General features: G+C 45.0%; 1 protein-coding gene across 1 annotated transcript in view; it reads right to left on the bottom strand.

Moving 5' to 3' along the window:
* Window positions 1-988: 988 nt before the first annotated feature.
* The window catches only part of ISM1 (isthmin 1), a 64,441-nt gene continuing 52,364 nt past the window's right edge, over window positions 989-13,065 (bottom strand). The window contains exons 4-6 of the mRNA XM_029072352.2: window positions 11,266-11,409; window positions 5,890-5,979; window positions 989-4,068 (exon numbers count right to left, since the gene is read on the bottom strand). Of these exons, the coding sequence (XP_028928185.1) occupies window positions 3,551-4,068; window positions 5,890-5,979; window positions 11,266-11,409 (752 nt within the window). The 3' untranslated portion in view covers window positions 989-3,550. The remainder of the gene's footprint in view (window positions 4,069-5,889; window positions 5,980-11,265; window positions 11,410-13,065) is intronic.

The raw sequence follows: 13,065 nt of genomic DNA on the forward strand, positions 1-13,065 counted from the left end.
AACTTTCCAACAGCTACTGTACAGATATTTCTAAGTTGGGCAAAAATGTACGTTCATGGGAGCTTGCTCATTGCAAATAGAGGATTTACCCACATGATCTTCCTGGTACCAAAAAAAGAGTAGCTCTCATCTCCCCTTCCTCCTTCTCTCTCTCTTTTTCCTTCCCTCAATCTTCTCCCCACCGCTCTTTTTCCCCATCCTCTCACTTTTTCTCTCTGTACTCAATAATCAGTGGTATTTCTTGTGCACTTACTAAAGTAGAAAACTGTACTAAGCTCTCGGAGGAATACAATATACCAGAATTAGCAGACATGTTCCCTGCCCATAATGACCTTACAGTCTAGAGGGGGAGACAGACACTGATATGAATAAATAATTTATAATATATCATTTAAAGATATGTACAAAAATACTGTTGGGTTGGGGGTGGGGTGAATATATACTGTCCATAGGTCACAGATCCAAGTGTATACACAACCCAGAGTGTAGAGATGACGATTCCGGCTCTGCCACCTCTGCTGTGTGACTTTGGGTGAGTCCCTCAACTTCTGTGCCTCACTTGCCTCATCTATAAAATGGGGATTAAGATTGTGAGCCCTACATGGGACAGGGAAAGTGTACAACCCGATTATTTTATATTTACCCCAGTGTCTACTACAGTGCCCGGCACATAGTAAATGTGGAAGAAATATCATAATAATGCTGCCTCCTATCATTCTTTCTTTCTCTTTCTCCCTTACTTTCTCTTTCCCCACAGTCTTCCACAAAAGCAGAGGGGTTTTGTGACATGTGTCTCTGATCCATGGTTTCTGCTGTTAAGAGTTCACTCCTCCCTCCATTACCTCTTCCCTTCCCCATCCCTCTTTGGCTTCTATCACATCCTAGAAGGGGCAATCATCCAGGAATTTGGACATGATCTTAGAGATGCTGATCTTTAACCAACTAAATAACTCTATGAAGTGTGAACTGCAAAGACATAAGAAGCAAGTAGATTTGTTTTTTCTTTAATCAGTCATATTCTCATTAATTTCTCACATGTTCTCACCTGCTGCCCCCCGACAAAGCAATTGATTTTTCTCCTCTGGCCTAGAGTCCAGCTGATGGCAGCCAGTAGAGGACAATTTGTGTCTCTTTCTGTTTGTCCAGCCACCCTCCGCTGCTCATGTTGGGACACCCAAGAAGCGAACCGGCAGGGCAGTGGGATGCTATTTCGGGAGGAGAGGCAAAGGTAAGAACGTAAGAGTTTAAAACCTTCGGCAACGATCCCCCCCTCACCCCGCCCCAAGGAGTGGCATGTTGTTAACACTCTGGGGAATTACACATTGTTCTAGATTGTCCCATTGCAAATGGCAGCTTTTAAATAGCTTAGTCCAATTGCTCCACTAGTCCCAGCATGCCTTGGCCATGGTTGTTTCTGTCGTGGTTTACAGGGAACACAACGTACCTCGTCCCTCTTGGATCTCCCTAGGATGTTTTGCAGATGAATCAACTGCTTATAACAAGGGCTTTGATTTCCTTAACAATGCAACACCTAGACCCTGGGGAAATATATAAATGCACATGGGCTGGTTTAGGAGGAGTGCTCACACGGAGTCAGATGAAGCAAGCTTCCTCTGTAAACCAGGACAACTTCTGCCAGTGTGAAAAATCCGGATTTTCAGAAAAGAAAGCCAGTGGTGGCCAAGTGGTAAGAGAAAAGGACTGGGAGATAGGAGAATGATTCTAATTCTTACTCTGCCACTGACCTGCTCGACTTCTCTGAACCTCGGTTTCTTCATTGCACAATTGGGATAAAATATCTGCTCACTCACTCTGTGGGTCAGGGATTGCGTCTGATCTGACCGTCTTGTTCCTAGCTCATGACCTAGCAGCACAAAGTAAGAGCTAAATAGGTAGCTTCATTACTATTATCATCCATCTTCTTCTGCTCCAGGAGAGACACAAAGGAGGGGATGGAAGAGGACCAAAAGAGGGTGCAGATGGGGAATCTGACCTCTCTCCAGGTAGGATCACAAAGTTTTGGTTGTAAATAATTGAAGGCACATAAAATGGCACCCGAGATTGAAGAGTTTGGAGATTTCCATGATTCATGTTTCGGCTGTCCACCGTTATGGTAACTCGCTGAGAATTGGCAGAGTCTCTTCTTGGGCTGCTGGCTGGAAGCTCAGTATGCTAAGCAACATAGTTCTACAGCATTATTTTAACACTAACCCACAATGTATACATCCTTGTTAGCCTCTTGATTAAAGCCTTAGTTTCTTTATACTTGGTTAATGCTTTTTAAAATAGTGTGGGTTTTTTTTGGTTTAAAATACCGTAAGAATGCAGGGAACAGGTTTAATTATGATTTTATTTATAAATTCTCTTTTCTTAGTTTTGCAAGTTCAATATTGCCTATAAATCTTTTCTTCACTTGCACTGAATTCCACCCTACAGAAGCAGATCATATTCAAAATGCCCATCGCATGAGACATAACTACAACTTAATAAATACTTTACAAAAATAATGCAGGTATTTTCTTTAAACATTAAAACATTCCTGATCCCCAGCCCCAAGCCCTTCTTTAAACAATTTTTGTTGCAAACTGTGCTTTGGGAACATGCTGGTGGAGGGGAAAAAGAGTGAGGTGGAATGATGTACGCACACAAAAATTGTGATTTTGTTAAAAACAATGTTCTACTTTGTACTTTTAAGGTAGAAATGTGTAAGGTTTTTTATTATTCACTCAGAAATGTGCTAGAAGGATGCATTTTCATGCCGGTAAAACTTTTGGTAGAGTCCACAGATGATGCAAATTTTGGCCTTTGACTTTGGATTCTGTGCATCTGGATACGTGAACCCAAGCCTTAAGCCTGATCCCGTTGCAACACAGCCCCGTGATTGGTGAGCATCACTGAAGCAAACTGAGTTCACAAGCCAGGACCTCAACAAGGTGCTATTTAATTGAAAAAATATTTCTTTGGAATTATTTTCTTTGGTATTTCTAATCTGGGGTTTGGGATTTTTCTTTTCTTCGAATTTCCTCCCCAAATCCCTCCCCTGCCCCCACATGAACTCCTCTCTCAGAGATGTGACTAAATACTTCCAAGAATACAGTTCCAGAGATAAGGTTATGAGCGTCACATTCGTAGTGAATAAGTTACCTAGAAAAATGATTTATAATGCTTCGATTTCTCTTCCCTTCACCTTCACCGCACTCTGAACATTAGGTCGGAGCACCAGGGGCGAAAGAACAACCAAAGGGTTTATTCTTCCAACCCATTCTTCCCCTTCAAGCTATGTTTGGCAATAGCATATATTTCCCTTGGGAAAACCTCTAGTCTCTCTGTATGGGTATAGGGTGTGCCTGATCTATATAATAGAGTCACATGGGTATATACACACCCATACTGTAACTTTTGAAAAATACACATGTAATATATACAAATATACAGCTATATTGGAGAGAGACCCCTCACTGACCCCATTTCCAGCAGCTCAGTTCGTTGGCGTCCTAGGCGCTAAGAGAATGGTTTATCCCCATCCCCCTCTCAGAGAGGGTGTAGCCCTTCAGTATTCTCTGGCTTCCTGAAACTGCTTGAAATAGTCTTCATCTGAAGGATTTTCTGTACATTTCTGACCATTGTTTGGGGGCCGGGCTTCGTTATACCTGCTCCAGTCCCCCTTACAGATGATCCAGGGTAAGACGTCCACTTTGTAATGGAGCTCCGCAGAGAACTCGACGCTGATCAGGTTTGGGGTCCCGGCTCCCTTCCCCCTCGTGATGAGTTGCATGCTGTCGTCGTAGCAGCAGTGCTGGGCCGCCAACGTCGTGCTTTCTAAGGAGAGCATGGACCTCACGCAGTACCTTGCGGTCGGCTTGTAGATCTCCAGTTTCTCCTTCGGCCCGCTGGCGTCCTTCCAGCGGAAATCTTTCCGCTTGACCCGGTCGTAGATCTCGGCCGAGCTGTAGGCGACTTCTGTGGGGTAGGAGCAGGGACAGCTGGGGAGATCGTTGATCACTTTGTGCATGTACTTCTTTAGGAACTCGCTTTTGCAGCCCATCCACCTCTCGCAGCTGTCCATGTCTGAAGCGGGGAAAAAAGAAGAAAAAAAATCCCTCCGCGTGAACACCCGCCGTAAGGGATCACGCCCCCGTTTAAGCGGCACGGGTCATAATTGTATAGGGCTCTCTGGAACGGAGGTCTAGGCGTCTGGCAGCTGGTGAGGTGGAGCCCCGATAATTACAATGAATCCACGGATGGTAACTAGCCCGTTTTGTTCTCCTTTTAACCAGAGGATGTTTGGAAAGTTCTCTAGCTTGCAGTACGTTCTTTAATTGGCTCTTCAAGAAATCAATTATGGGAGTAATCACAAGGCAGAGGATAGGATCCCGTGAATTACACATCCGGAATGCCACTCAGAATTTTCCACCGGGGGCACAGATTCAGTAAGCGAGCTCAACTAGGAGATGATGTCCCAAGAAACTCCCAAATGAAGAGCAGAATTTTTGTCTAAATGGGGCCTTGTGTCCTGATAGTAAGGCAGGCATGACTGGGTGTGACATGTCCGTGTGTTCAGTGTAATTTTCCTATACTACCGCCAATGGGTTCACTGTAATGGGGTTCACTGTAATTTTCCTACACTACCTCCAACTGGGTTGAACTAGCTCCCTAAGGCTATGCAGGGTACCGAGGTGAGGTGAATTCACACTTTCCTGGGAGCTGACAAACTGGTGGAGAGTCCCCTGATCTCCTGCCGGAGCTCAGTGAATGAGGAAACTACTGTCTCTATCCCGAAGGCCCAAGGCCCTCGTCGCCCAGACCCTACCATGCCCACAAGCAGTGCAAGTTCTGTAGATCCTGAAGGTAGATTAAGGAAGGATCCAAAAGGAGAAACATGAGGAGGGAAACTAGGGAGGAATAAAGATAGCATGAATGAAAAAAGCTGCACAAAATCTTCCTCCTAGAGCTGGTCTGTACAGCCAGCAAGGGGTGGTTTTGGTGGTATCTCGATCATTCAGGTGGAGGAAAAAAACAGTTCAATCTAGTTGGGGGCCTGATTTGTTCTTTTAATAGAATTGGATTTGGATTGCTGTCTAGCAGACATTAAATGCGTTGTCCACAGGGTTTACTTTGGTGGTGTAGACAGGAGCCTAAACACATTGTGTAATACGAGGACTCACCATTCTGGGAAATGCAGGAGTTGGCATCCGCTACTGAATAAACAGTCTGTGAGTGGGAAATTCCTGCTGATTGGCACGACGACAAAATGGTCGCGACAAACCAAACGACTCCTTTTCAAGTCGGAAATGTAATGCGCTCCTGCCCTAGCTCCGGCCCCGACTGGCAGCACTGGCTGGGCTAAGTCACCTATCGTATCTCACCATGCATCAGTGACAGGCAGTGATTCATGAGCGGTCTCTCGAGACCCGGCCCAGCGCTCCTGACCTGCATCCTTGAAGGCCAAAGCAGTCGGTGTGGTACCCTGCCTCATCGCTTGCGATCTCTCTAGTTGGCTCACCCCACGAGTTGCCATAAACGAAGCCACTCGGTTTCTGCCCTCGTTCTAATGATGTAATTTCATTACTGCTGTCTCTAATCCCTCAGGTGGCTCTCAGTGACGACTGAACACCGGGGACTTGATAACCGATTCGTTATCCAGTTTTTGGATTATCCAGGAAATGAAGCCTAGCCAGCGGGGCAGTGAAGTGGGAGTTGCGGCTTGTTGGCTCTCTTCTGCACCACGTCAATGACTTGGTGTGTGACTGAAGGGAAGAAATTTGCCAGGAGAAATAAACTCCCCTGGAGGGAAATGAGATCCCATGAATCAAAAGGATAAATTGGAAATGAAGAAAAAGAAAAAGAAGCTAAAGCAACCTGGGATGAGATCCTTCAGCGGCAACTTACCAACTTCAAAAAGTTTGGTGGCGTTGAACTCTTCGCTTCCTGCGAGCAGGCTCACTTCTGTGGCAGCCGTCCTGAAAGTGTCTTCAATTCCTAAACACAGACAGAAGCTCATTTTTCCCAGCTCCACGAAAAAGAAATCATTTTTTATTTTATAACGAGAACCTGAACAAAGAACCTCTTTGTGTTGCATGCAGTTCGCTAGCATGAATTTGTGGGAGGTAGGAAAAAGTTAAAACTAGGATCAATGGAAAACATATTAAGCTTCATGTTAGAGTCTATAGCATGAAATGGAATATCATGGGTATCTTCTTGGGCTAAGTCTCTAGTGTGGGCAACGGCTGCCTGCAGCATTCAGAATTGGGGGACGGGGGAGGACGGTGGGCAAATGGCCGCTTCAGGCACTGTGCTGGGGAACGTTTGTGGGTGAAGGTACCTGCCACCTTTGTTCCTCTCCACCTTAGACTACAAACCCCTGCCTAATCTCCCACCCCAATAGTTAAAGATCATAGGCCTCTACTGGTTGCCCCCGCTCTTGAGCTACCCAAATGGGGGTGCTTAATATGCTTGTCTCACTTGGTAGGGAAAAAGGCAGCCCACACATCTACGCTCTAGGCAGTGCTTTGCAAAGAGTTTTCCAAGATTCTCAAACTGGCAATTCTCTCTGATCCTTTGAATTTACATTGCTCCAGCTCTCATTTCACCGTTTTCCCTGCCTCTCTTCTCGTCCAATTTCTGATTTGCTAGAATAAGACTACCCACGTGATTGCCTGGTTGGGGTGATGCCATGGATGATAGAGGATGACACAGCAGTGGAGGGTGAGTATCCTCTCGCTTTCTTCCTCCTTTCTCCCCTAGACTGCAAAATCCTGTTATATTCTAGGTTCTTCATGAGCAGGGATTGTGCCTTCTATTGATAGCACATCTCCCATGTGCCTAGGACAGTGGTATAAAAATCGATCAATAAATGGTATTCACTGAATGCTTACTATGTGCAGAACACTGGAAGAATACAAAACAACAGAATTAGCAGACAGGATCCTTGCCCAGAATGAACCCTAGTTTCGTTTAACTACTTACCCAATTGACTGATTCCTGTTTTTTTTTCTCCTACCCTTAATCAATCAACAGTGTTTACTCCGTGAGTGAGTGAGCGAGTGCTTACTCTGTCCAGAGTACTGTTCTAACCACTTGGGAGAGTATAATAGAGTAAGAAACACAATCCTTGTTCTCAAGGAACTTACATTAGATTGGTGGTGAGGAGAGGCCACAAACAAATACATTACAGGTAGGTGAAAGCAAAAGAGCTTAAAGATATGTACCTAGGTGTTTGTAGAGGGAGGGGAGGTGGGGTGGTAAGGTCAGTTCCCATGTACTTGGAGGGTGAGGATCGAAGTGCATAGATGATGTGGGAAGGGTGAGAAGATAAGGGACTAGTCAGGGAAGACCTCCTGGAGGAAATGTGGTTTTAGAAGGGCTTAGAAACCATTCTTTACTTACTTATTTATTGAGGGCTTATTGTGTGCAGAGCACTGTATTAATTGCTTGGGGGAATACCACACAATGGAGCTGGTAGACATAATCCCTGCCCCCAAGGAGCTAGCCCTCTCCATCTCCCCATCCCACCCAAGATGATCTGATTTCTGGTCACCTTACAATAGCTGCCAGGTGGGCAGGCCTCCCACCCAGTCAGGCTCAAAATCCTCAGCAAGCAAAAGAGCCAAGTCACTGTGTGTGCCACTCTTTGCTCATCTCCTTTCACTTGTCATAATATTAATTACAGTACTTAATACCATAATGTTCTAGGCACTGTACTAAACGCTTGGGTGGATACAAGCAAATAGCGTTAGACACAGTCTCTTTCCCATGTGGGGCTCACGGTCTCACTCCCCGTTTTGCAGATGAGGTAATTGAGGCCCAGAGGAGTGAAGTGACTTGCCCAAAGTCACAGAGCAGACAAGTGGCAGAGCTGGGATTAGAATTCACAACCTCTGACTCCCAGGCCAGTGTTCTATCCACTACATCATGCTGTTTACTTGTCATGAAAGGCAAGGGGGGAGAAGGGTAAAAAGAAGAGAAAACACAATAAAGAGATTGCTGCCTCAAATAGAGAGGGAGGGTCCTTGAGGGTCTACTTACTAGTCTTATGCTCCAAGAGCTGAGAAGCTCAGGCAAGAAGCATAAATGACATGGCAGGAGAGAGAACAGGTGGTAAGAAAATGGATAAAACAAAGCCCTACGCAGCAACTGATCTGCTTGGAGAGATGCAGGGTATGGGTACGTGGAGATAAAATCCTTTAAATTATAAACTGCTCAAGAGCTTTCATTCACTGGGTTTCTCAGATCCTCTATGTTGGGGCTGAAGTCCCACCAGAGGAAAAAGGAAGCCCGGAAAAGTTAGTGCAGCAGCAAAACATCAATTTAATCTGTATTTACTTAGAGTTGAATCATTGTTTGTTTGTGGCTGGTAGAACTTTTAAAAAAAGAAAAAGGTCAACAGAGCGGTGGCCAAGCTGCACACTTTATCCTTATTGTTTCATTTCTCCCCTGCACGACTGCAAACTGCAAATAAAGCAAAATACTAAAAGAAGAAACCAAAAAACCACCCCCATCTTAGTCTGTCTCAGCAAAAGCTGTCAAAAGTGCCTGAGAATAAACCCGAGGGAAAAAATGGCACATTCTTCCATTCCTAGTTGGAAGGTATAGTATGTGGAAAAATTAGGAAGGGGAGATATTTGGGTCTATCACACAAGAAGGACTTTTCAGGATCATATTATTTGTCATAAGAAGAAGTTCTCTCTAAGTACACTTACTTGTTGCGGGAAGGTTACAAGTCTGCCAACCCTGGTTTTCTGTACTCTCCCAAGCCCTTCGTACAGTGCTGTGCACAGAGTAAGTACAACTGATGACGATGACTTGTATGGCTTGTATTTGATCCTCTTACTACTACTCTTAATACAAGAGGCACATAATTTTGTCACATTGAATTGCAGATTTCAGTAACATTTGCTTGTTCATCCTGCAAAAGGACTATCAGTTGACAATTACATACCCCAACAAGTGACCCCTTTGGTTTAGTTGTTGGAAGAGAGCTGAGCAAACTGGGGGCTGTAGAGTTTCCAAATTGCTCAGAACTCCTTCCCAGTGCCTTATGTTTTTCAGTGGTTTTTGCCTTTATCCAACAGCACAGAGAGGAAGAACAAGTTACCTCAGAATATGACACAGAACAATAATTCAGCCGAAGTTTTGCTGGTGTTATAAACAGAAGAGACTGAGCTTTGCCCTCCTCGTTGGAAAACGGCAGTAAGGATCTCAAAGGGTAAAATTATGTTCTCCCTGATGATTCTCCTATGTCATTTCTGCCTGCGTATGCATAATTGTTTTTTCTTCTCTGGTGATTCCTGGTCATAAATACCAAAATAGGCAACAAAGATATGACTGGTCTCCCCTCGATTTAACTCATCAGCTACCAGGTTCAAGAGGAACCCTGTAGTCAATCCTAACCTCTTTTTAACCAGGATGGCAATATTTTTTTCTGGTTGCTGTCAAATGAGGTGCTAATTTATTTTATTCGCTAAACATCGTGGATACAGGTTGGCTTAGTAACTGTGGCTGGTACAATCTGGTAACCATGAAAACTTAGCACTGTCTAAAAGAAATCTGAGTCACCTATTCCATTCTTCTGCCAACACAGGGCAGATAAATGCACTTCCTACATTTACAAACCTTTTGAAAAGAAGATGCTAGGCTGTGGGTGGGAAGGAATTTTAATTAAAAATAGAAGATCCAGCCATGTTAGCACCATATTTTTCAAGCCCCTGCTGCTCACTGCCATCACGTCATCATCATCAACTACAATTATTGCAGGCCTATTCTTTCTGTGCAGCCTGCTTTACTAAGCACTTGGCAACACATAACAGGAATTTTCAATGCTCTCAAAGAGCTTACAATCAAATGCATTATCCTTATGACATGGACCAGAGTGAAAAGGGATACTGAAAGTTTTGTGGTCTGACCAAATTTTTTGTAAGTTGATTCTTTTAACTTACATGCAGGCCTTTTCCTACTCCTCACCACAACTGTGCTCCTCCCAGCCCAGCCCCCCAACACCACACACACACACACACACACACATTCTGTCAGCACAGGGCCAGGCATATTTGACCTTTCTTTAGTGACAAATTCAATTTTGGCCCAAATCTGCTTGGGACGAATACCACATCCAATGGAGAACTCACTGGATGGGACGGGGCAACTCAGGAATAATTCTTTTGGAACTCTGAGCCATTTCTGCCCACTTCTTGCCCACTGGGGATCTGTGAGGCAGCGATTTTGCCAGCTGGTAGCACTCTGTGCTCTCTCTGCCCCCCACTCTAACGTCCTCATCCTCATCAACAACGGCGTTTGAGTGCTTAAGGTATGCGGAGCACTGTAAATAAGCGCTTGGGAGAAAACAACACATTGGTAAACATGTTCTCTGCCCACAGTGATCTTACAGTCTCGAGGGGGAGACAGACATTAATATAATTAATGTATAATTTATAGATTTTCACCTAAATGCTGTGAGGCTGGGGATGAGTCGAATATCAAACCCCCAGAGTTCACAGATCCAAGTGCATTGCCGTCTCACTGGTGACAGCTTTTTGGCCTGAAAATATCACCAAGCCCTGATCTAAAGGAACATCCGCAGTGCACTCGATTGGATAGGGTGGTGGCAGCTTTTGATAATTACTTGTGTTATACACTCAGTTCTTCCACAATGCAGGTTTCAAATGTGGATTTTGGTTAGTGTAATTAGAAATTTAGAATGTTCTTCCAGCTGATTTTTGCTCTCGATTCTCCTGCATCTTTGCCTTTGCTCATAATTTTCTTCCAGCCTGGAACTCCCTTCCTCTCTAATTGGATAGACCTCTCTCTACCTTCAGATCCCTCCTAGAATCCCACCTCTGACAAGCCTTCCCCAATTACCTCCAAAGTACCACCAACCCAACAGCCACTGCTAACATTATTCCCTCCCTCTGTGTTTATGCGGAGTCTCGACTGTACAGTCAATTTACTTATTCCAATTACTCTATTTGCAACTATTTTCATGTCTTTGTGCCCTTTTCAGAATATAAGCTCCTTGTAGACATACTTCTGTTGAACACTCCCAAGCGATTAGAATAGTACACTGCACCTAGCAGGCACTCAAATACACTTTATACACTTTGGTCCATCCCGCCTCAATACCGAAGAAACTGCTTGTACCCACAGAGCGGGTGAGCACAGTGCGTGAATCTTCTTAATCCAAGGTTTTGCGAAAAAGGAACCCCGGCATTTGAGAACAGAGACCGTATCATGACCTCCGAGAGGGAAGAACGAAAACGTTCTCGTACAGACCTGGGCAGCGGGGTCTATCACACGTCCTGGATTCGGTGGCAGTGCAGGAATAACCACAGGATCTGGTTCGCTTCTGATTCCCGCCCCCACAGGTTGCGCTGCACAGCGACCAGGGACTCCAGTCTCCTTCCCCATCGATGTAATCTAAACAGGAGGGAATGGGATGAGTACTGATTAACCTTACCTACGCTCAGGCGTGCTCACCCACCTACCCACAAAATGCCCTTCTCCCTATATGGGCCTTGCAGAGAGGCATCCGAAATATTTAATTCTCAAACACTTTACCACCCTCCACCTTTTCTATTAGTACCCACCCCGTGGACCTACAAGCCTATGTTTTCTTGAAGATGCTTCTGCGCGCGCTTAACGCGTAGCGTCCGGAGAAGTACAGTCCTAATGTTTTGGGCCGGAGAAGTACAGTCCTAATGTTTTGGGCCGTTATTTTAGTTTGTAATAATATCTTTACTGAGCAGTTTCTTCTAGACCCAGATTTAGTTCTTACAAATCCTGCCTTCTTACCCATGCTAATTTCCATGTAAAATATGTCTAGGGATATGAACCATACGCGTGTATATACAATATATTATATACACACACCACACATACTGCAAATTTTGGCCCGACAAGAATGGAATCCATATGGTTGTACCTGAAATTTGGGCCCAGTGCCAGCCTTAAAGCCTGCTGTTTAAAAGTCTCTCGCTTCCGACTCTCCTTGGGGAAACATATGCAGTGCTATTTCAAAAAATAGTTCTCTCTTCTTGACCTTTGGCAGCTGAGAATCTTCAGCCATAAAGCAGGGTCAGGATGCATTTTATGGTTTTGTCTTGCTCAATAACCCTCAGGGAACAACAACAACAACACAACACCACCAAAAAAAGGAAGAAAAACCTTTTTGAACTTTGTTTTTCCTTTTAGGTAGAAGCTGCCCTTCTGATCATATAAACAAAGCAGATGTTAGAAACAATTTGCTTTGTGACAAGATCGGCCTCTTCTTAGACACCGTGGTACCTTACTCTTCTTACTGGCACTTTTCTCTCTCTGGCTCCTCTGTCATCCGCTTGCAGGGCAACAAAGGAAAACTAAGGCCACAATCATCCATAGGCAAAGAAAAAAAGGCACGAGGGGTTCTGGAACTGGTATGGTGCCTTTTTATCCTGATTACCTCACTGGCCTTAATGGGAAAAGCATTCTTTTGGGTTCTGGGAATAAGAGGTGTAGCACCTGATGATATTGTCTTGCTGAGCACTTAGTATGTGTTGCATCCTGTGGCTGCTCAATAAATACTATCAATCAGTGGCATTTATTGAGCACTTACTGTGTGTTGAGCAATATCCACTCCAATTATCTTATAATTTGATTAGTACTTATAACTCCTCACTCTAGGCTTCAAGGCTCTCCATCACCTTGCCCCTTCCCACCTCTCCTCCCTTCTCTCTTTCTACCGCCCACCGCGCACGCTCCGCTCCTCTGCCGCCCACCTCCTCACCGTCCCTCGGTCTCGCCTATCCCGCCGTCGACCCCTGGGTCACGTCCTCCCACGGTCCCGGAACGCCCTCCCTCCTCACCTCCGCCAAACTGATTCTCTTTCCCTCTTCAAAACCCTACTTAAAACTCACCTCCTCCAAGAGGCGTTCCCAGACTGAGCTCCTCTTCCCCCTCTACTCCCTCTGCCATCCCCCCTTTACCTCTCCGCAGCTAAAGCCTCATTTTCCCCTTTTCCCTCTGCTCCTCCACCTCTCCCTTCCCATCCCCACAGCACTGTACTCGTCCGCTCGACTGTATATATTTTCGTTACCC

This window comes from Ornithorhynchus anatinus, chromosome 9, assembly GCF_004115215.2.
Source record: "Ornithorhynchus anatinus isolate Pmale09 chromosome 9, mOrnAna1.pri.v4, whole genome shotgun sequence".
Classification (NCBI taxonomy): Eukaryota; Metazoa; Chordata; class Mammalia; order Monotremata; family Ornithorhynchidae; genus Ornithorhynchus; species Ornithorhynchus anatinus.